Source organism: Solanum pennellii, chromosome 11 (assembly GCF_001406875.1).
Source record: "Solanum pennellii chromosome 11, SPENNV200".
NCBI classification, from domain to species: domain Eukaryota; kingdom Viridiplantae; phylum Streptophyta; class Magnoliopsida; order Solanales; family Solanaceae; genus Solanum; species Solanum pennellii.
In genome coordinates, this window is record NC_028647.1 from 3,885,571 (window position 1) to 3,909,871 (window position 24,301).

The 24,301-nt window shown below is 30.7% G+C and overlaps 3 protein-coding genes across 3 annotated transcripts; 1 reads left to right on the plus strand and 2 right to left on the minus strand.

The window, feature by feature from the left end:
• On the plus strand, window positions 1-6,354 carry LOC107004979 (AP2-like ethylene-responsive transcription factor AIL6). Its single transcript, XM_015203417.2, has 9 exons — window positions 1-670; window positions 1,658-2,237; window positions 2,335-2,417; window positions 4,358-4,366; window positions 4,457-4,545; window positions 4,687-4,760; window positions 4,864-4,914; window positions 5,313-5,389; window positions 5,488-6,354. The coding sequence occupies exons 1-9, from the start codon at window positions 454-456 to the stop codon at window positions 5,961-5,963; spliced, it is 1,656 nt and encodes a 551-aa protein (XP_015058903.1). The 5' UTR covers window positions 1-453; the 3' UTR covers window positions 5,964-6,354.
• A 3,530-nt stretch (window positions 6,355-9,884) lies between these two features.
• Window positions 9,885-10,829, minus strand: LOC107004981. Its single transcript, XM_015203419.2, has one exon. It carries the CDS (start codon window positions 10,625-10,627, stop codon window positions 9,989-9,991), a length of 639 nt encoding a protein of 212 aa, XP_015058905.1. The 5' UTR covers window positions 10,628-10,829; the 3' UTR covers window positions 9,885-9,988.
• Window positions 10,830-11,286: 457 nt separating this feature from the next.
• On the minus strand, window positions 11,287-19,012 carry LOC107004980 (receptor-like cytosolic serine/threonine-protein kinase RBK1). Its single transcript, XM_015203418.2, has 8 exons — window positions 18,697-19,012; window positions 17,713-18,282; window positions 13,479-13,736; window positions 12,975-13,129; window positions 12,782-12,861; window positions 12,574-12,709; window positions 12,230-12,379; window positions 11,287-11,805 (listed from the first exon to the last, which is right to left on the minus strand). The coding sequence occupies exons 1-8, from the start codon at window positions 18,701-18,703 to the stop codon at window positions 11,647-11,649; spliced, it is 1,515 nt and encodes a 504-aa protein (XP_015058904.1). The 5' UTR covers window positions 18,704-19,012; the 3' UTR covers window positions 11,287-11,646.
• Window positions 19,013-24,301: the final 5,289 nt, after the last annotated feature.

Sequence of the window (24,301 nt, forward strand, 5' to 3'; positions counted from 1 at the left end):
TGTTGTCCCTCTGAATTTACGCCGAATGGCAGCTGAAACCGCTCTTTCCTCCCATTATATTACACCACATGCTCTTCTCATAAAAAATCTCTCTTTCTCTACAAACCAAAAAAATTTCATAAAATTAAAAAAAAAAACTTTATATTATACAATTTTTCTCTCTTTATTAACTCATTAAAACACTCTGTTTCTTGTTTTTCATCTTCTTCAGTTTTGCATGTTAACTTTTTCAAGAACCCCTTTTGTCCTTGTAGTGAAAACAACAAAGAACAAGTTGATAAATCAAAAGTTTTTATATTTTTAGACACCCTTTTGTTCAATCTTTAATGGGTTGTTCTTCAAATGGATAATCAAGTTTGATTTTTATTTTTACTGGGTTTTTGTTGTTTTTAGGATTTTCTTGAAAAAAAAAGAAGTTTTTTTTTTTTTGAGTTTTGTTGTTTTTATAAAAAAATGGCTCCAGATAACAACAACTGGTTATCATTTTCTTTGTCTTCTATGGAAATGTTGAACTCTACTTCTTCTCATCATCATCAGCAGAATAATAGTAATAATAATTCTTCTTCTTTGCTTCATCATAATCATCATCAATCCAACATGAAATTTGATCTTGCTTCTTCTTCTGCTGATTCTCATCAGTACTATTTTGCTGATAACTTCTTTCCTCATGGTAAGTTTTTGCATTTTCTTTTTTAAATCTCATTCCCTTTTTGATGAAACCACTATAAAAATTTTATCTTTAATCAAGAGTTATCGGTTTTATGTATGAAGTTAAGTTTTTAAAATTTTAACAGCTTAAACCACTCATATTTAATCAGAGTTCTCGTGTTTTAGCTATGAAATGAAGTTCTTTCAAGTTCAACAGCTAAAACCCCATCTTTTTTTTTTTAAAAAAAAGATATAATGGTGAAATCATTAAAAAAGTTTATTTTTTTTAATAAGAGTTTTCGAGTTTTAGCTTTGAAATCGAGTTTCTATAGAGTTTTAGAGCTAAAATCTTAATTTTTAACCAGAGTTTTCAAGTTTTATCTGTGAAACCAAGTTTTTATAGAGTTTTAGAGCTAAAATCTTAATCATTAACCAGAGTTTTCGAGTTTCAACTACCAAAGCTAAAGCCACATGTTAGTTTTTGTGACTATATGAATCCCCTTTAACTAGAGTTTTCGAGTTTAGAGCTAAAAACCCATCATTTCTTTCTATGACTAATGTGAATCTAGATTAATCGAACACCCTTAATCAGAGTTCTCGAGTTACAAAAACTAGTTCTTTCCAAGTTTTAGAGCTTAAAAACCCATATCATTTTTCTTATCCGTTACATAGAATCTAGATTAGTCGAACCAGTAAATTTCGAAACTCAAATGTGAAATGATAATAGAGATTTTGACTGAAAGTTTTTTTTTTTTTAAATTTCATTTGGTTGTTGTGGAAAAAGACAAAGAATATGCAACCGTGTGTGTATGATCTTCTTTCGGTTACTGCTAAAAACATTTTTTTCATTCATCATCAACTCTTATATTTAACAGACTGTTTCTATTTATTTTATTTTATTTTTCTTAGCTCAGCATAAAATTTCGTTTCTATTATAAATAAATTCAAAACTTGGTCACTAAGTTTTGTTCAAAAAAAAATCTCAATTTTTTTCCCCTCATTTTTGCAGGTTGGTCTAATCCAAAACCTCAAGTGATGTATTCAGAAGCTGAAAAAGAGGTGATAGGATTACACATCAATACAGATTCTTCGATTTTTCAGAATTTTGTTGAAAACCCACCACCAAAGCTCGAAGATTTCTTTGGTGGTGATTCGTCTTCATTGACCCAAGATTCGTCTTCGTTAACGCATATCTATGAAAATCCAAACGGTTCTGCTGTTTATGATAATAATAATTATAATGAACATCAAGATTTCAAGAACATTACTGGGTTTCAAGCTTTTTCGACTAATTCGGGTTCGGAAGTTGATAACTCTGTTGGTACTGAGTTTGGTACTAATGATTCATGTAATGAGTTGAGTTATTCACAATGTGTAGCAGCAGCTGTTGCTGCTGCTGCTCCTCCTCTGCTGCCTACGGGCGGCGGAGGTGGAGCTTTATCGTTAGCAGTTAATGCTGCTGCTGCTACGACTACTAATCAGTGTTCGGAAAATGAAAAAGCCATGGTTGCTGTTGCTGATTCTCAGAGTTGTAAGAAAATTTCTGATACTTTTGGTCAAAGAACTTCAATTTACAGAGGTGTAACAAGGTATAATTTTTTATTTTAATATGGGTGTTTGATATTTTAGTAGATTTAGATGAAAAAATTAGTGGGGTTTAATTTTCTTGATTTTTTTTTTTTGTAGACATAGATGGACAGGAAGATATGAAGCTCATCTTTGGGATAACAGCTGTAGGAGAGAAGGCCAAGCTAGAAAAGGGCGTCAAGGTAGTACGAAAGACGTAACTTTAATTTATTTTTAGTTATGTTTTGTCATCATGTGTTTGTGTAGTATTTTGTGTTTCTTGATCTGAAATTCGAGGGTCGATCGGGAATAGTCTCTTGATCTATGAGACTAAGGGAGGGTAAGGTCTGTGTATATTCTGTTTTATTCGAGTAAACGGGCTATGTTAAGACAGGAGTGTGAAAAGAAAGTTGCATGCAATTGATTTTTTTTCTTTGCTTTCAAATCAATAAATGAAAGCTTTTAGGATGATTGAGTGAGTGAGTGAATGATGGAAATACAAATATTTGCAGTTTTGTTGTACTTTTGGTGTGTGTTTCACTGCAACAAATTTTCTTCTGTGTGCTGCTCCCTATTCTATATACTATTTGTACTACTGCTACTGCAGAAATGGTAGTTGTAGTTAGTGGTATTCCTTTTTTTTTCTTTGTTTTCAATTATTCTTTCATATTTGATCAGATTGGCAGTCATTTTGTTCATGTTTTTGGTGTTATGGTGTTAGTTGTGTTATGTTTAAATGTTCTTTGTTACACCAACATAGCCCAAAGGTACAATTTTTACTGAAAAAAGTTGTAAAAAATACGTCTTTAGTTCTTCGGTTTAGTAGTGGTGTTAGTATTGGCGCGTGATGTGTGAGTAGCATGGAACCAAGTAGGGCTTAGGAGGTTCAAGAACCCTTTTGATGTCGTTTATACATGGTTAAAATCGTTTTTTATGTATGTTGAACTTTCTTTGACTTTTTCGTGTGTTTCTTTCTTCGTATATTTGAACTCCTTAGTGAAAATCCTGGTTCCACCACTTTGTGTTGGTTAAGGCCTAAGAGCAAAATCCTAACTTTTATGTAGAGAAAGGTAGACGAGTGAGTCAATTATTCACCGACTCGATTGACTCGCGGAAATTTTTCGGTTAAGATACACAGTGATGACTCTTCAAGATTTGTGCAGAAGTTATTCTACTTCTTTATCCATAGATTTTTTCCTGTTATACAGCATCTAAAATGACAACACCTTCTATCCTTACCCCCCACCCCCACCCCCTCCTGAGAGTACACATACCTCAGCTAGTCTAAACACTAGCTATCTTCTGGTACTCTGAAAATTATCTCAGATTGCTTTTACTTTTTTGCTTTTTTCCCCCTTTCATTTCATGGGCCAGTCACTCTCATTTAGTTTGACCAAAAGTGTGTCCAATCTCATTCCCACACATGAAAATCTTAAATGAACTCCCCACCATATTGATTCTTTAATGTGTAGTACATGCATTAGCCAACTTTTGAACCAAGGAGAATGATAGATTTGACTCATCAAAGAATTGTTTATCTTGATTGAACTTCAATATGAATTCGTCTTTTTGCACTTTAACATCCCAAAAGTAGTTTGAAATCCAAGTGCCTAGTTAGTAAATACTCCGTTTATGTGACAATGTTTGACTTTACACAATATTTATAAAAGAACTATACACTTGAAATTTGTACTAGTTTGAAACACGTTTCGACATTCAACCATGTGTATGACTGTAAATTATTTCAGTAAGGGGGGAAAGTTTAACGCTTATGAGTTATGCTGTTCGGAGTCCTAAAAGTTCAACTAGGAGATGTAGTGCATTTTCGGAGGATGATTCGATATGGCGGTGACGTCAAAAACATAGTTCACAAGTCCATGATAATTAAAATATGTTTTATCTTTTTCCTAGTTTAGGCAAGACACAAGTCACTATCTTACCAACCTACAAAAAGGATGTCTACAATATGTGTTAAAAGCTTAAGCATGCTATTGGCTTTTCTGTTTTGTTTATACTCTTTTTTTTCCCCCTTTTCCCTTTAAACACTTTTTATGTTTAGAATCTTGACTAAATATCGTCAGCTCATATAATCTAATCTTCATCTCCTTTTTTTTCTTCATGAAATGGCGGGATCGCTCTACAGTGTACTTAGGTAAGTTCTTTTTCTTACCCTTATAATTACATGTTTAGCAAAGTTTGACATAAAGTTTGAGATTTTTATACTTTTGAAAATGATGAATAGGTGGATATGACAAAGAAGATAAAGCAGCAAGGGCATATGACTTGGCAGCTCTAAAGTATTGGGGTCCCACAGCTACCACCAACTTCCCTGTAATATATATACTATTTATATACCTTATATTAAATTTTTGCTGTTGTTGTTTATGGGCATATTCAATTATTGCATGGAAAGTGACATGACAATGAAAATAACAACTTGTGTCTAAACTTTGTTAGATTTTATTTTTTCAGGTTACTAATTATACTAAAGAATTGGAGGAAATGAAACACATGACTAAGCAAGAATTTATTGCCTCTCTAAGAAGGTTTTGCCTTGATTTATTCTATAATTTCTTGTGGTAATTGTTTTTCGTCTTTTTTTGTGTATCAATTATTCTTATCGGATTTATGTTGTTCAAAAATTTTCAGGAGAAGTAGTGGTTTCTCTCGAGGAGCTTCGATCTACCGGGGTGTGACAAGGTATCGATTTTTTTGCAAGTTGTTACTCCCTTTGTTTCATTTTACATGGCACATATAAGGCTAGTTTAGTAAAATGCACAAGACTTTTTTTTATATAAGGATTGTGCCGAGTCAACGTAGACCAAGTAAATATGAAATAGACGGTATACCTTCTTAAATTATTGTCAGTGTCGTATACCGATCTTAGTAATACTATGCCAAATTATGTAAGATCACATTTAACGAGTCCGGTTGAATGGTGATTTTCAACACCAAGTTTCTTTAAGAAGTGCAATGGGGTTTGATAAGAACCTTAAAAGTTGGACGTGTTGAGGTTAAAAAAAATGTCTTATAAGAGACGGATAATTCTTTAATTCCTTGTCGTGGCGGTGACTTGAAGTTTGATGAAAACATTGCAGGCATCATCAACAAGGCCGTTGGCAAGCGAGAATTGGCCGAGTTGCTGGAAACAAGGATCTTTACCTTGGAACGTTTGGTAAATTACTGTTCTTATTATTCAAATTGGAGTTGGAACTATAAATGAAATTGGAGTTTTAAAAGTGTTAATCAAAATCTGTATTATATTGTCAACAGCTACTGAGGAGGAAGCTGCGGAAGCGTATGACATAGCAGCCATAAAGTTCAGGGGAGTGAATGCTGTGACCAACTTCGAGATGAATCGTTATGATGTCGAGGCCATCATGAAAAGCTCCCTTCCAGTTGGTGGAACCGCTAAGCGTTTGAAGCTCTCCCTTGAATCCGAGCAGAAATCATCATCGAGCAATAACAACAACAACCACCAGCAGCAGCAGCAGCAGCAGCAGATGACTCAATGCAACAGTAGCAACAACATCAATTTCGGGGCAATGCCACCCGTCTCTGCTATCCCGTGTGGAGTGCCATTTGATAACACCGCCCCTGCTTTCTATCACCACAACTTCTTCCAGTACCTCCACCCCGGCAATGCAAGTGTCCCCGATGCTTCCAATGCTACAACCACCATGGCAGCTGCAATGCCGCTGCTGCCCTCGGCTGCTGACCTCTTCATCTGGCCTCACCAATCCTATTGACCAAACCTTATGATACAATAGCTAGGCTAGCTAGTTCTTACTGATTAGCGAAACTCGACTCTTGCTTATGTGTTAGATCGTCTATTGTTTTTCGTACTGACCTTTTCTCTCTGACCCGTGATAGCGTTATAGTGTAGCGTTTAACCGGTATCCGGTATCGACAGGTTGAATGTTGTAAAGTGTCTTGAAGTCTTAAGACTATTTTAAGTAGTAGATGCAATGCTGAACAGGGTACTTTGGGAGCCCTCATTGTGGAAAAATTTTGCTTTTCTTTTTCTCCAGGTTCCATAATCTTTCTTGAGTTGCTCCCAAGGACCATATCGATGTTTTGCTAGTCAAATTGACATAGAAAAAAAAAGAAAATGATATAAAAGCTCTTTACATTTTGCAATTTGCTTCTTCTTCATTTGTTTTGTCATTCAATGATGTAGCAATTAAAAATCCAGCCTAAGTCGGGAGTGAAGTCTGGGGAGGGTAGTGTGTACGTAAATGTTTGAAGATTGGTTTACGTTAGATATTTGGGATGTATATGATATCTTACCCCATTCTTACCTGGGACGTGTACGTAATCTTACCCTTGTGATGTTTAGGTAGATTTTTGGGATGTGTATGTGATCTTACCCTTGTCGTGTTGATGTAGATTTTTGAAACGTGTATGCAGTCTTACCATGCTAAGGTAGATTTTTGGGACGTGTATGCAATCTTACCCATGTCTTGAAGATAGAAATATTGTTTTCAGTAGATGTTTCGTCTTGAAGATAGAAATATTGTTTTCAGTAGATGTTTCGTTTGTATGCAATCTTATACTTTTTTGGTGAAGGTTTTTAAATTAACCTTCTGTGTATATGCAGTTCTATTTTTATATTGTGTAAGTAGAGAAAGATTGAGAGGGTATCTACACTAGAGTCTCGATTCAAATCAAGAAACATGTCATACTAGAATCGAAGAGTGAGATGATAAGAAAGTAATGTAGTAGCGGAGAAAAATGAAATCAGACAACATTCGATTATTTACTAACCTTCTATTCAAATGCTCGATTATCATAACTTTTTATCTAGAATCATGACTCTGATTAGCTACGTATGTCATGTCTTTTATCATCTATTAGTGTAACAAGATTACAATATATTTTATGTCATTTACATAATCAAAGTAGAAGTTAGTGAATGAACACTAAATAAAGAGTAGTCAAATAATATCAACTTGAAATATTATGTAACTGAAAGTATTTCATAAATTTATCCAAATATCTACTTTTTAAAATTTTATTTAAGTTTAAAAGGAGGTCATTTCATTGCTTTTTTTCTTTTTTCAAAATCATTTCATAACAGACTGCAATACACCTTACCATAACCAAAAGATGGAAGCGATTTGGGAAATAGTCAACAAAAGACAAAGTATACACTACATAAAAAGTAATCATTAGCGATAATTAATTCCTAATTACTGCTAAATATATATTTTTAGCAGCAATTAAACCTTTAACGACATTGATTCTAATGACATTTAATTAGTGCCGATAAAGACTTTAACAGTTTTTATTAATATCAATATTCATTGTAGCTAAAAATTGTTTTTGTTATGGTGATAATATTTTGATATAAGATTTTTCATGATTCAATTTGAGCGAGATATCAACTCAAACTCTAACAAGTTACAATAGATTGATACAATGAACTGAGCTAATAAATGGACGAGTCAGTACTCAATTCAAATTTAGACGGATTGGTCGAGTAATGATTTCATGGGGTGATTTTGTCATCTCTATGTATAATAAGTAGCAAGTTGAGATGTAATTGAGATTGCATTTTGAAATTTTCAGCATGGAAATGATGGATGTTATCAACTCAATCAAACAAAGAATAGTTGATGACCTTTTTTTTAGAAGATATACTAGTTACATCATATAAGGTTTTGATGTTTTGTCAGTTTGAAACCATACTTTTAGCCCATTTCTCACTATGGTTATGAAACAAACACAATATAATATTGAAAAAAAAAATCACATATAGAGACAATATTTGTTACCTATTGGTCAAGAAAGTTTTGTCCAATTTTTCAAATGAGCTTTTCCCCTTTGTATCTTTTGTGCGAGTGTTTGCGTCGCTAAAGTCCAATAAATTCATACGATGATAAATGAAATGTAAATGCACGGTGAGCGTAGTAACTTCGACATATTTTTTGAACAAGATATCTCATTAGTTGATAAAAGTTAACACCAAACTAATCAAAAATATCAAAAACAAAGCTATCGTTAATAAAAAAAATCAGTGGATCAGTTGTATGACATAAGATAATTCCTAAAACACATGAAAACGGATGAAAAAGTAAGTGAGACGGAAAAGAAAAATGTTTACCTTGACCCGCTAAATTTATATAACCTTATTGTACCACAATAAACATTTCTTTTGACTTTTACCTCGCTCCATTAAATATTGTTAAACTTTATTGTATTTTTTATACTTTTATTTTGTAATGTTTTAATTTATTTTGCATTTTAATTTTTTTTATGATTTGTATCCATTCAAACACATATTACTAGGAAAATTATCAAGAATCTCTAAAAATGTGCAAGCATAAATAAAAGGCATTGTCAATTTTTTTAGTTCAATCAAACAAGTTTAATTTTATCTCTCTAAAATATGATTGAAAAAAATAGAAATAAAATGTAAATATAACAAAGAATATATAGAAATAAAATGATAAATAGATTTAAGAAGAATATAAAAAATTATGCATGTCGCACATGGAATTCAAATTGCTCAACCCCTTATCCATTCAATCAAAACTTCTCACTTGTTTTTAGGGATTCATTTTAATGTATGTATACATAAAATCAGAACTTGACCCTATATATAATGTAACTTTTTGGGATTTCGGGTGAATTCATAGACACAACTTAGGCCCACCCCTGTACAGTGGCGGCTCAAGTGGCCTTAAATCCAAGAATAAGTTGAAGGTCTAAATTTTAATTATTTTTTAATGTCTGATATTCAAGTTATTTATTTATTTTTAATAAAAAGTTTTATTTTTATGATGTTAAATTAAAGATATATATATACCAAAATGCTTTTTAATCTTGTGGTCTTAAACATATCATGTGGAAGTTAAATTTAAAAATTGATCCACAAAGAGGAAATATTCTTTAATGATTCGAAACAAATTAAAACATTATTTATTTTTTTGGTTAAAAAAAAGCTTAAAATAATTTCATCATTACTAAAAACTTAGTTTCTTCGATATTGGGGCCCTAAGTCATATGCCTCATCTTTAAAGGCATTTAACCACTTTTGTTTTTTAACAGTTATGGGTAATGAAAGCTGAACTTTCCTTTGGTTCTTTCCGAAAGCGACCTTCCTTTTTTGAGCCTATTTTTAAGAAACTCGGAAAAATATTAGAAGATTCAAAAATAAATATTTTCTAAGTCTAAAAATTTTAAAAGGAAAAACAAAATTAATTGGAAAAGTTTCAAAAGAAACCACAAAATGGTTTATCAAAAGTATTGGACAGAAGTGCAAGTGCACATATCGATGATAAAATGAACAAAGGTCGTTTGAGATAGTTTTTTTCATGTTCTGCATTGACTTTCAAATGGATTGGCCCATAAATATGAAATCATGGTGAATTGAAGGTGTTAAAATAGGGCGATATACACCTAAAACTACATATAATGAATAAATTGTCTTAAAAGACAAATAGTCTCTTATAATCTTTGTAGACCTAAGCAAAAAATAGAGAGAAAAAATAGGCTTTGTTGACGATAACGACATGTTTATATGTTTAGTTTTAATTTCTAATTACTATTAACGTGTAGTCGTTGTTATTGCTACAATATCAAAATAGTTTTTTTGTTGCAATGACCTCGTCAAGTAGAGATAATATTTGTATATACACTATTCTTCGCAGACCCCATTTATGAAATATCAATATGTTGTTATTGTTAGACAATTGAGAGTACACATAAAATAAAAGTATACATTTTTTTTTAAAAAATAATATACAAGATGAGGGATTGGGCCGATTAATTATCTTAATCGGCCCAATCCCTCGCGAGCCGAAACCAAATCAGGCTCAACCTTTAGAGCCTCTTCAAAAGCATTATTGGCCTCCATTTTTAAGCCCTTAATCTCATAACATTGGCCCAACAAACAAAAGGCCTTAGCCCGATCCGAACAACTCAATTTTACAGCTTCTAATAGATCCATTAAAGCCGAATCAACCCGTCTCTTCCGGTTCAACGCCACCAGTAACTCCGCCCGTTTCAGCAACGCATCCGCTCTTTCACCGCCGGACAACAACTTCACTGCTGGCGGAGATAAGGCGGAATCCAACGATCTTAAAGCGGAGAGTTTGTGTCCGATTAGATCGAGTGATAAAGCTTTGAGAATATGAGCTGCTGGATCTTTAGGATCGATCGATAAAGCTTTATCAGCTTCGCCGGCGGCGAGTTTAGCGAGGTTGAAGGAGATGCTTTTTTTGCTCCGATTTGATTTTGCACGGGAGAGGAATTGAGCGCCTTTGATGAAATGGGAATTGGCTTGGTTTGTGGATCGGGTTTTTGATCGGAGTCGGGTTAAGGCTTGTTTGGGGAAATTATAAATGGTATAGAAAATTCCGAGAGTGAAAAGAAGGATAGCTAGCTGAATCAGTATGTCTGTTTCCATTTTTTTTGTTGTGACAGCCAAACAGGGACTTAGCTTTGAGCTTCACTAAATTCTTGTGTTTTAATGGAGGACTGTATTCTATTTCGAGTTTTGGTGAGGGTGGGTTTGAATAATTTTTTTGGAGACCCATAGACAATTATAGGCCCATTGGGCTCGGGTAATTCGAATTTATATTGCGTAAGACTCATTAATACTCTCTTTCTTTTTAGAAAAAAATATCACTTTCTCTTTTTAGTCTATTTAAAATAGAATGACTTTTTCTTTTTCGGTAACATTTTAATTTCAGCTTTTCAACCGATAATTTTGTACATTCAATCTATAATCTAAGATCACAATATTCAAAAGTTTTTTTATATTGTGAAACTTCGTGTCAGGTCATTCTTTGTGAAATGAAGGCATAGGCGAGAAAATCAAAAGTCGTCAGAAAGTGGTTAATTTGGCATATTACCAAATTAGCCTCTATTGTCACACATTTAGATATAGGGATATTGAGAATACATCTTCAAGGATCAATGGTTTTGCTAGAATAGGCTATAATGAGATCGTTGTTTTGGTGAGTGATGCAAAAAGGAGAACTTTTTAGTTAAAATTGGAGGAATAAAATGAAAAATGCTCGATGAAGTCTCAAACTCGAGATGTCTTATTAAGTGTGGAGAGTCTGAAATGAAACTGTTTTAATCATTTTACCATATGTTATAAATGATTTAATAAAGTACAATCACTTACTTTTTACTGTATCAATTTTGTGCTGCAACATTTTCACATCCAAATATTGAGACACAGTGCAAGACAAACTCAGATGTTTTTGATACTGCTTCTCAGAGTTAAGATGTACAGCATCTCGAAAACTTTCAACCCGAAAAAAAGAAGCTAGTGGAATAATAATACTGGATTGAACTCTTGATTTTACAAGATATATGTACAAAAAGAGAAAGTAGAGGAATAACTAAGAGCAGCAGATGGAAGAATATCGATGGATTGATGATGAGATGAGACTCGATGATATCAAGATCAAAACATTACTCCATAACGAGCTGCATATGACGATTGAGATCCTTGAGATAAGTTGTGCTACTGTAATCTTCTAAATCACAAGCATCTAGCATCAATGCTCTTCCTCCTGTCGATTTCTGCTTCATGTCTATTGGTAAGTTCTCGCCTTTCAATAGCTGAACAGCCTGCATTCTCCAACAATTTACAAACATTCAGGCAAAATGATCATTTTATACTATTCAATATCATTGTGTATCGATGTATTTGAAGTCAAATTCAAGTTAGGTTTTGTTTGAAATCCTAGTTTTCGCGGAAGGACAAGTTATCTAAGATCACTAGCTCTATGACCAAGTATTGCAAGGTGTTCAAGTCTTCATGTAATCAATAAATTCCATTTGAAATGTCTTTGTACTTTAACACTAGGGTTGTAAATAGGGCGGGGTAAGGCAAGTCTTAACCATGTAAAAATTTTGACTATTTTAGACTTGCCTTGCCCTACCCTGCTAAGTCTTTCCCAATATAAGTTTTCAAGTTGTCGTTATCCATCTTTGGAAAATAGAAATGCTCGTAATGTCAGTATAGAAATAGTTCGCGAAGATAAGGACATACCCGTATCATGTTGGGACGCATGTTTGGCAAGTGATGAATGCATGTAGAAGCTGTAAACATAGCTCGTTTCATCTCAACAACATCATAAGCATCTCCTAGACGAGGGTCCGCTAATTCCTTGACATTGTTCTGTTCCAGCAGTGGTTTTGCCTATGCAAATATGGCAGCAGATATGAATATTTCATACACAGACGTGCAGAACAAAAGGGAAAACACGACAGCCAAACCAGAAGCACGTCCAGGATTCAGAATGAGGTAATCTTATCTTACGTATACATTTTAAAAATTTGTTTTGCATGTGTACATTGTTCAAGTCGAGAGTAATGGGTTCAGTGAGGCCATACCGACATTACTAGACTCTGTCTAGATGAATCAACAGCACGACGACCAGTTATAAGCTCCAATAGCAGAACACCAAAGGCAAATACATCGGTCTTCTCATGAACAATCCCGTGCATAAAATACTCTGGTGCCATATATCTGAGAACCATTTTTGCCATATTTTAACGAACTAACACATCTAAAAAGGCAATCGAACTAAACTTTACATACCCGAAAGTGCCTTCAATAGGAGAAACTATATGATGAACCCATTTTTCTGGCAGCCACTTTGCTAGTCCAAAATCAGATATCTGCAGCAACACAAACAGCAACAAAAAAAATGTTTGAAACCCTCAAGTAACTGACATGAAATTATTCATTGAAAGTGAAGTTTCGAAAGCTAAACAAGATTGACTTTTCAAACCTGAGGTTCATAATCTTCGGTTAGAAGAATGTTTGAGGCTGTAATATCTCTATGGATTATGCGCCTTTGGCAATCACAGTGAAGATAACGTAATCCTTCAGCTACGCCAACCGCCACTTTATATCTTATTTTCCATTCAAGACACTCTTCTCTACCTGAAATGCTGAGTTCTCCTTTTATCAGTCAAAACTACATCAAAATCCCAATTCATCACATTACATATCATATTCTACTTTGCATTATCATTGTATTTAAACACGTTGTCGTCAGTCAGTGACCACCGAGACATGAATACTAACAAAGGCATAAGGGGCATGAAGACTACATCATCCTCACCTTCCTCCAACTTATTACTAACAGTCTGTTCAGGATTCCAAACTCAACGAAGGTAAATTAACACGAGTGGTATGCTCATTGTAGGACTTAACCAACCCCCTAATACATGTCCAAGTAATAAAGCATTACACTAGAAAATCAAGATTAAGTGAGAGAGAAATACAGCACCGTGTAGTACGGAAGCGAGGCTGCCATGGTGCAAGTACTGAAGAACAAGGTGCAAACCACCATCAACACTAAAACCAATTAACTTAGCAGCATTAGTGTTGTTGATATGAGCAATGATTCCTAGCTCAGACAAGAAGTCTCCAACTCTATCCTCGTCATTCTTTTCTTTCTTTGTAATTTTCTTGACAGCAACAACTTGACCATCTTGTAAATGTCCTTTGTACACTTCTGCATGTCCTCCTTTGCCGATTAAGTTATCTACTCACATTTTCAACACATAATATTAGTAGAGTATTAGCATAAATTACCTACAAAGGAAGTTTATGTTGGCACCTTTTGCTTGAAGTTACTTGCAGATTATGCAATCTATAATTATAAGAGTTTAGTTTAATAGTAAATTAGCTTGAAAGTAACATGTCTTATGAAGAACTGTGGGATTCTTGACAAAGGCGGACGGTTATAACAATCTCAAATTTTATATCCAATAGTAACTAGGTTCACATGGATTTCTGCAAAAACTACAAAGTTCACGTGAACTCATAGACGACAGTCTAGATCCACCCTTGATTCTTAGACAGTTGGATGGTTCTTTTGCTCTATTCTTCTTGAGTCAATCATAATGGCCTTGTGGGGCGCTCAGACTAATGGTCAATGAAAGTGGTGAAAGTCATAGAAGTTCAAATTCCAATAAACATAGAAAAAGCTAGGATATTTTTTATAAAATGAGAAATTTTGTAGAGCTAGGGTGTGTGACTCGAAACTTAATAGATAATTGGCACGCCCTTTTACCTTTCTGCACTTAAAAATACCAAGTAAACTTATTTTTCCCATTTATTTAAGAGTAGACTTAACATATATTTGTGTGTGGTGACTCGACGTAATAGTTATTGTGCACGCAAGCTACTTCGAATACTACCTTTATTCCAAAAAAAAAAAAAAGGCAATAAGCTGCTGGCATGTGCAAGATGAGTACACCTGCAGCTGCTCCAGCTACATCAAGTAGGCCTTACTTAAACCAGAAATTTCAGTTCTGATGGGACAACTTGAAACACCAAGGCCCATAGACAATAATAATAGATAAATAATTGGATTCATGGTTTGTTGTCACTTGTCACTCTCTCTTAGGCATGGTACAAGAATTCATATACACATTTTTTTTTAGAAAGATTACTAATTTTCCACCAATATTACATTTTAAAGATCTTATATATTTGTGTAGAAGTATAACAAGGGGTGTTTCAAAATATAAAAAAGACTTTTTTTGTATATATATTTTTGGGTTGGTAAGTGAAGCTAGTAGTCAAATGGTGTAAATAAGCAGGTCCCCACTAGTCCTTTTTGGGTTTTCCCACCTAATGTCTAATTTAAATTTGAGATTAAATTTTTTGTTCTAGGTGATAAAAATTCTTTATCTCTTCAATTTTTGAGTTGAGAGTCTATCAGAATTAACATTAATCTTACTCTCGTAAGGTAGTAAAATCTTCGTAGACTCTACGCTTCCCAGATCTCATCTCATGAGATTATACTAAATATATTATTGTTGTTGAAACTCACCTTATCAGAAGAAATTACTAAGTAGTATTTGTCTTATCTCTTCACTCCTCGAGTCAAAGGTCTATCATAAACATCTTTATCCTCACAAAGTAGGGATAAAATCTCCATATGCTCTATGCTCTCCAAATCCATTTCATGAAATTATACTAAATATGTTATTGTTGTTGAAACTTACCTTAGGAACTATATGTTTAGGGCTCGAACTTAAGACCTTTCTTATCACCTCATCACGACCTTTGGTGGTGGTTCCCACAAGTCACTATCAATTTCACTTTTGTAATAAAAATGTTGAGCAGTCCATGTTTACTTTTTCTGCCTTGGGCCAAAGAAAAGTCTCAAGATCAAGTATTAAGCTTCTTTGACTAGTGAATGAAAAATGTGGGGTAGTTGAATTCCCCAAGAACCCAACATTTTAAAACTAATACTTAAATGTGAACTTTATTATATAACAAAGACAATAGCATGCGGCCTTAATATGCACAAAAAGTACTCTGCATATCTCCCATGCCTCTCTAGGCTCCGGCTTAAAAAAGTCCGTTCGATACACAAAACATCATGCATTAATAAGATTGTAAACTTGAGAAAATAGAGAGTAAGATGATGAAAACGGGTAAAGATAAAGGACTCATGGTGAGTTCTTGCATGTGATACCTATGACAGAAAGTGGGACGATAAAATTGAATTTGAAAAGAAAAGACTGACAGGCTTCTAAGTTGATAATGTTTAGAAAAGAGGTAAAATGACATGTTAAGTGAACCCTTCAATAGGAAAATGTAGTAAGCTATAAAATTAGGCACAACTTCACATGGTTCACCTGTTTGTGAATTTGATGGGACATAAATGAAGTGACAAATTTTGAGATATATCTAAATGAACAATACATATAACTTATTGGATGTGATTAATAAGTAGTTAATAACAACGTGTAGTTAATAACAACATAATCAGTATAGTCTAATAAAATGGTGTCTGAGAATATAGAATATATACATACTTAAATCTCTATCTTAAAAGTAGAAAAATTATTTCTGATAGACTCTTGAGTCTCGATTTAAGGATAACTACAAATAACCCTAGATAATGTAAAATTTTCTTTTTAATGTACTAAACGGTTAATTGTGTTTCTCCTTAACTTGCAAGGTAAATTCATTTTTTTGTTAATAATAATGAGTTACTAAATACTATGTATATACTACATGCAATTATAATTGGAAATTCTATGGTTTATTAGAAGGATAAGGATTTTAATGAATTCAAAATTTTGGGTGGAGTAGTAATAAAGTATTGTCTATGTCAAGAAATTAATGGTCATAACCCTAATCCAACTGTCCCATGTTTTAATAAGCAATGAACTTTTTTGTATTTTTAGTAACCCCACAATAATTAAAATTTAAATTTCTTGCACATGAATTTCATTTGACTTAATTAAAAAATTTAAATTTCTTGCATTTACCTTTGCACAATACAATTTTATAAATTGAGTCGGGAGATGATAAGATATATCTATATTATTTTCTGTCTTATGAAGTAGAGGAATTGTTTCTGATAAACGTTCGACTAAACTCTCTTTCCCAAAATATACTTTATTCTCTTTCAAATGAAAATGAAAATTTGTCTATATTTCTTAAACAAGAAAGAGTATATGAAAAAATTTAACTACAATAAATGTGCAAATTTATTGTTTCAATAACTAAGACAAAATTTTAGCAATAAAACAATGTACTAATTTTCTTTCTTTTTTCATCAAAAGTAACAAAAAGGACTACATTTTATTGCTCCCATATGTTTTAGTATCCCAAGAGCAAATGGGGAACATAGCAATTTTACAAAGAAAGGCACCTATACCTTTGAGCAAAAATAATTTTGAAAACCACCCATAAAAAGTACTATATTAATAAAAAAATTATAGTGTGATCTACCTATCAATAAACTAGAAAAAACCTATTAGAAAAATATATTAATAAAAAATTATAGTGTGATCTACCTATCAATAAACTAGAAAAAAAACCTATTGAAAAAATACTTACTTCTTTTACTTCAATTTTACATGTCTCACATATATTTTTATCGATTTAAAATGGACAGTTTAATGAATAAACTTTTATTATATATATGAGATTAAAGAAATAAATTCAAATCAATCTATTATACATCAGCTTTATCTTATATCTCTTTCAAAGACTATTTTTATCTCTCGCGCTCATAATCTCTTCCTTACATAAAAATAACTTTTTCAGTTATATCAAAATTTTCTTTAAAAAAATATATCACTTTCTCATAAATATTACCCACGACAAAATTTAAAATTATATATAATATATCAATTTCTATATTTAGTATTTCCACTTCAATATTAAACGTAACATATTCAAAATCTTTTATATATATTTTTAACACATTAAAATTCAAAATTCTTCCTATCTTTTAAAATTTTACGCTAAATTAAACTAAAACACATTAAATAAAATAAAAAATTAACATCAAACATCCTTCAAAATAGTTAAACTACCCTCAAAATGACTCAAACGACACCATTATTAAGGGTCACAAATTCACGTAATTCGAATTATTACCCCAACAAGCAAAACTTATACCAACAACAATACCATATCCACGTATCAAATATTAAATAAAAAATAAGTAAATATCAAACTTTAATATGAATATCGATAAAATTTACCTTGAGTAAAATTATCAGTAGCTTGAGCAAGTTCATCAAGGCTAAAATTCCTCCATGATGGCTTCGGAACAACGAAATCATGGCAATCAATCGTTTCTTCTTCAGCACTTCGAATTCTCGACAGTAATTTCCTCTTTATATTCTTCTTCGCTAATAAATTTTCATAACCCACTAATAATGGAATCGCCGATAATCTCCGAATCGATTTTCTCTTCATCTGATCGAACAAATTCTTAAATCTCAACCCTTGCCCTGTTTCTTCTCCACCACCGCCGCCGCCGCCGCTGCCGGATCCGTCGGATACGGACGATTTTTCGCCGACGGGAGACGGAGATGAACCGAAGCTACGGCTTCTTTCGCCGGAGCTGATACTACTGTTATCGGAATCCGATGTACCTGATATGGATATTTCCAATACTGCCCTTGGCGATAACTGCTCGTTGTTTTCTTTTTTCTCATTTTTTTCACCGGATGAAATTGTAATTTCCACTTCTTCTTGTTCCTTTTCTACTTCTTGGCTTTTTATTTCTTCTTTCCCTCCATTTTTTGGAATTTGTACCACACTTTCACCTACAAAATATATACATAAAAAAAAACATACTAAAATTTTAATAAATGTTAAGTTTGGAATTTATAATTATAAGTTTAATTAGTCACGTAATTATATATCTAAAATCAAATTCTTTATCGAAATGCTTTTTCGTTTGCTCAAAATATTTTCATACAAAAAAAAAAGATCATTTCGTTCTATTTTTAGTAAAAGAGTGGAGGGAATTTGTATATTTTATTTAGAAGGTGCAGAAATATCTCGAATTAAATGCAGAAAGTATGAAAAGACGTCACATAAATCATTCACGTTTAAATTCTGAATTCACCTCCGTTGTTTCTGTTTCTGATTATATGTAAAAAAAAGTTCAAAAATTTCAAAAGGGGTTTAATTATAAATATTCATAAAAGAAAATAAGGGGGAAAAAAAGAAAGAACCTTCCATGGTATATTTGGAGATGTTTTTGTTGTGTGAAACACAAATGAATCTAAGAAGCTTCTTCTAAAATTTCAATAATTTTGGTTTGGAAATTGAAAAGGAATTTTGAAGAATTAGAATATATTCTATGAAGGTTTACATTTGAGGTTCAATCATGATTAATAATAATTCTTCTTCCTCAAAGAAGAAAGAAGAAGAAGAAGAAGAAAGAAAAGAAGAGAAAAATGGTATATTTTAGAGAAGTTGTGATTCTTTTTTTCTTTGAAAGAAATTTTTAGAAAAAGAGAGGTTGAAGAAGAGGCAATAGAGAGAAAACCGGCTATGTAGTACTTGGAATATTATTATGTGTGGTTTACTTACATTTATAATAAGCTAAATGGAATTATAATATTATAATATTATAATATAAGGTGTGTTTGGTATGTAGGAAAGATTTTTTTTAAAAATTTTATTTATGTTTTAATATATTTAATAGTAATAATAACATATTTAATGTATCAGTAGAAAATTCGATAATTATTGTGATTCTGTTGATTAAGAAAGGTCATCGAATTTTTAGATGATATATCTTTTGAGTTTACGAATTTTTTTTTGTAAATTTTCACTTTTTTGTTCAGTCGCTTATGTTTTTTCCTTTTTTTTTCCTTTTTTTTAATGTTTAATTCTACAAGTGAAATATGAGGTGTGTAAAGTGTATGCAGATTAAATCTTTATCTTGAAATATTGAGAGATATTTTCTTATCGATCCTCGACTCAAGGATATTTTTTCTTTATGCTTATTTGATCAAAATGTTGTAGAAATTAGAATACAAGTTTCTTAAAGATGAGGAAAATGATTACCTCTGACGTGAGTATGAAAATATTGTTTTAGAAGTATCATTCAAAATTCATTATCTCGTCCTCACCCATCTAACATCTCAAACCACCACATCTTGGCCATCTTGATCTCCGAATACCCTCGAACTCCATGTTTTGTTATATTATATAAAAATGTTTTTGAGATAATATATATTCTTTTATTTATTTATCAACACTAGATAATAAGTAAGAAAATCACATATTTTTCAAAAAAAAAAAAGCATTTTCTTTCATACCAAACCAACCCTTAAATCTATAATTATTTTTATTTTATTTGGTTGATGAATCCTAGCCGTTGATTTAGACATTTATGATTTGTTTTTTCCTTCATGAGATCTCAGCCGTCGAAACTGGACACTCTTGATTTTTGGCGCAACTAACGCTATGTGAATTGTCGGGGGCAAAAGATCAAATAACGAACCCAACTAACTTTCATGTAAATTTTAGAGGATTTGAAGGGTATTTTAGGTAGATAAATTTTTTCATACTAGATTATCATCACCGAAATCATATTTTTTACTATAAAAATCAAAATATAAAAAATAAATATACGAAGAAAGCTAAAGAGATTAAACATTCCGTATATATATTGTTATTTTCTAATAAATAAATATCAATACTCAATCCATATTAGGTGGCTATACCAATCCATGTAATTTTACTTAGTTAAGTAATTTAAAAATGCATTTAAAAGTTAGTCTATAAATTTATGTCATATTTTTATTGATTTAATATAAACACAGACGACAATTAAGTATTTGTTACTATTATCAAGTTAAATAACATGTAATTATTTTAACAAATAGAAAAAAATTCAAATTTCTAGCTTTATAAATTCAGAATACCATTAAATATTCCACTTAATAACTTGATTCACTTGTTTGGAATTTAATTTATATTTTATTTAAATATTTAAATACATATATAAAGTGTGTGAGTGAATGTTACTAGACTTGAACTTAAATACATTAATTTTTTGCTTATGCTCCCCCCCTAATAAGAGTAACACTTGATAACTTAGTTTGAAAACATATATTATATAATAATTTATATTAAACTATACAAATAATATCAACAAATTTTATATTGTCTTATTATTTTGAATTAGGTTTCATAAGTTTGAAAACAAATCTCAAGGCATGTCCAAAATAGTCAAAATTTTTGGATCTTCATAGGTATGTTGGGACAACATCATTGGAAAATGAAAGAGATCTTGTCTCCTTTAGTTTTCATATTTTTAGAATGCTAATTTTCAAGTAAAAAAAAATAAAAAACAACGAAAATAATATAATTAATATAATCGTACAAAATAATTTGAAGAATTATGAGTGTTCACAGACCCTATTACATAAAAAAAGTTTGTTTTTAATAGATTCTAATTTTCTTTTATTTTTTTAAAAAATGAACAAATTATTGGTTCATGAATGGGATTAATTAAGATGAAAAAAAAATTATTTAGTAGAATTTGTAGAACAATGAATATCTTATTATACAATGCATTTAGTTAATAAGTAGGATTAATTAAGACTACATTCATCATCATGAGAAATTACATGTGATATGTTTTTAAGTTAATTACATGAAACTTCTGTTACATAAATTTTTGAAAGGGGTTAATTATATTCAAATTTTGTACATTGCATTTAACTAGTGTGAAGATAAAATAACTAACATTCATGAAATAGCGTGGTATTTGAATTAGCTTGTGCGCCCATTTCGAATCTTGAATATTTGGCTGCCATTAGTATTTTTTTTGAAAAATTACATTTGTTGTTCATTGAATTAATATATAAGTTTTAATTCTATTGTACGTATTACGACGCATAATTTATAAGCAATTTAATAAAGAATGATGATTTATAATCAATTCATTCTGGTAGTTGTAGTCATAAAACCAACCAAATTATGAGCTATTAATTAATTAATAATCTCTTCCAAGCTAAGATCTCATTTAAAGTTACTAAGCATAAATTATTTTTTACATTTCCAATCACATAAGTGAAGGGAGGAATAGTTAATTACTAATCATGTTTAACCATTATAATTAGATTTTTTTTGTATTGCTTTCATGTTGATTAACGACGTAAAAATATTTATCTAATCAGATCACTTATTAGGTAATTTCAGATAAATATTTTTATAAACATCATTTAATTGATAATCTAACAAAAATGCTAACTGATTTATCATTGGTACAGAGATGGAACAAAAGATCGAGATTTTAAGCCAGTTACTCAATTTCAAATTTATATATATTAATTGAATGTCTTAGAGTTGAACTAAAATGACTAGGTTCTATCAAACTCTAACTTTATTCTTATATTGATATTATATATATACACTATATTTAATCGGCAAAAAGATCTGAACTTAAATAATATTACACAATAATTTTTTAATATTATAATATTAGTGTATATAGCTTAAATCTATTTGGTATACATCTAAATATCAATCATTAAAGGAATTGACTCAATGATACATACATAATCAATTAGGAGGTTCTTGACTACGTACTTATTTGGTAATCAAGACCCTAATTTTGAACATACTTTTGTTTGGACTTATGAAAAACAAATGCAAAGAAGTCAACTTTTTTTTGTATTATTTTATTTTGAACACTATATTCTTAATTTTTTTATAACTAATCAAATATATAAAAATTATCACCATCTAAAACACAGTAAAACAAAATTGTTATGACTATTCTATTAATTTAATTTTATTTAATTGACCTGTTGGGATCGATCTACTACATGCTAATAATAATCTTTTGAATTTCATTTCCTATTAAATAGCAAGTGGTTGATTTTGATTTTTCTATGTCTACCTTTTGTTTGGATTAAGTCAAAAGAAAACAAAAGGACATGTATTATTTAGTAATTATAATCCAAATTGTAAATATCATCTAGATTTTGTTGAAATAAAATCCTATTTGATGGGAAATGAAGCTATAATTAGAAGTGCCTTGTGCAAAGAAAATTAATTTATAAATAGAAAATATGCCACTTGTATATATTCTCATTATTTTTTAAGAGATAAGATTATATATAATCAAGAATAATAGTTAAAATTCTCTTATTTGTGTTTTTTTGTAAAAACTTGTGGTGTGTTGACCACTTTGTCATTTAGACTATTTTATTGAATTCATGACACTTGCTATTTTTTCATAATATAAGTATCGAATATTTCTGTCACTTAAACTTAAGTAGATAAAAATAAGAGATTTTGTGACTTTTTTTTTGTCATTATAGTAATTTAATTTAAATTATTTTCTTTAAAATTTTCATATTGCTATGACAAACTAGTTAGGAAAACACTCGTCCAAACTATTTTTGATGGACTTTTCATTGAAAATTTGATCAAGTTTTAGTAATATTAATCATTTTATTGACGGATAAACCATACGGTGGTGCATTAAATTTTTAGGGAATTTGCTCAAGCAAGTGACTAATTAAATAAATTGAGTGATTTTTAATTTTGAAGTGATAGATTTTTTTTTATTTGGTTGATAAAATTAGAACTTTAAAACACGTGCATTAAATATTAATCAATGATTATGAGGCATAATGCCCGCATGCATAGCTGTTTACTGTTAATTTGCTTCCTTTAGAAATTAGATTCGAACCTTTACTTGGAAAATCTACAAAAAGAAAAAAAAACTTTATATTATAATAATAATAATAATAAATTAATAATTGGATATGTTGAGTAAATATTTTTTTTTGTTAGTTTGGTATATGAAAAGGATGTTTGCCAAAATAACTTTAATTTTTGTTAATTAATAATATTATAGTAATAAACCAGCATGAAAAAATTGGGAATTATGAAATTGATGTTGAATATTATATTTTTTCCCCCGCTAATTATGATCTATCTTTTGTTTTTGATTCTTTATGTTGATTAAGACCCCTATGAATTGGCTTCTCATTAAAATTTTGGAAGTTTATTTTTATCTATATATAATAAATATTAAATCCATTCAGCTAATTCATACACTACAAGAAAAATATAAATTACGTCGAGATTTTCCTGGGGTTCAGTATGAAAATTTGCAGAAAAATAAGTTTCCTATAAATTTTCAGATTAATTTCCACAAAAATTCCTATGTAATTCAAAGTTTTCTTGTAATGTTTATACATTTACTTATTCATACTTTGATCCTTTTATTAAAAATTTTAACTCAATCATTATACTCGATTATCATTCGAGGAGCTCCTACTTATCAACTTAATATAACAATTTGAAAAGTTGAATAGCAATTAATCTACCGTAATTTTGCATTGTAGTTAATGAATTAGTTATATACCGTAACCATTATCAATAATCATAAAAATATAATATAATCTCAAGGCCCAATAATAATTAAATCTTTTCTAAAAAAAAAAAAACTAATGTATGAAATTAAGATTTTATCGTTTAGTTGGTGAACTAAACTTGCTACTCTACATTCTTTTTATAAAATAAATAAATAAATGTTTCTACTTAATCAATTTATTTAATATTTATTGATATTATTCCAACTCCACCAACCTCACCATTCACCAATGTCACTTCAGTTAGAGAAGTGCGTTTAACTGAATTCTTCTCAATAATATTATAATACTTCCTAATTCAAAGTCAAAAGTTTAGATAAAATCCTTAACTAATTTCAATGCTAATATATCCTTGGTCCGTCTCACTTTTCTCATTTTAACTGTCGTTTAAATTTTTTTTAAGCTATAAATTTTCATATAAGAGTTAAAC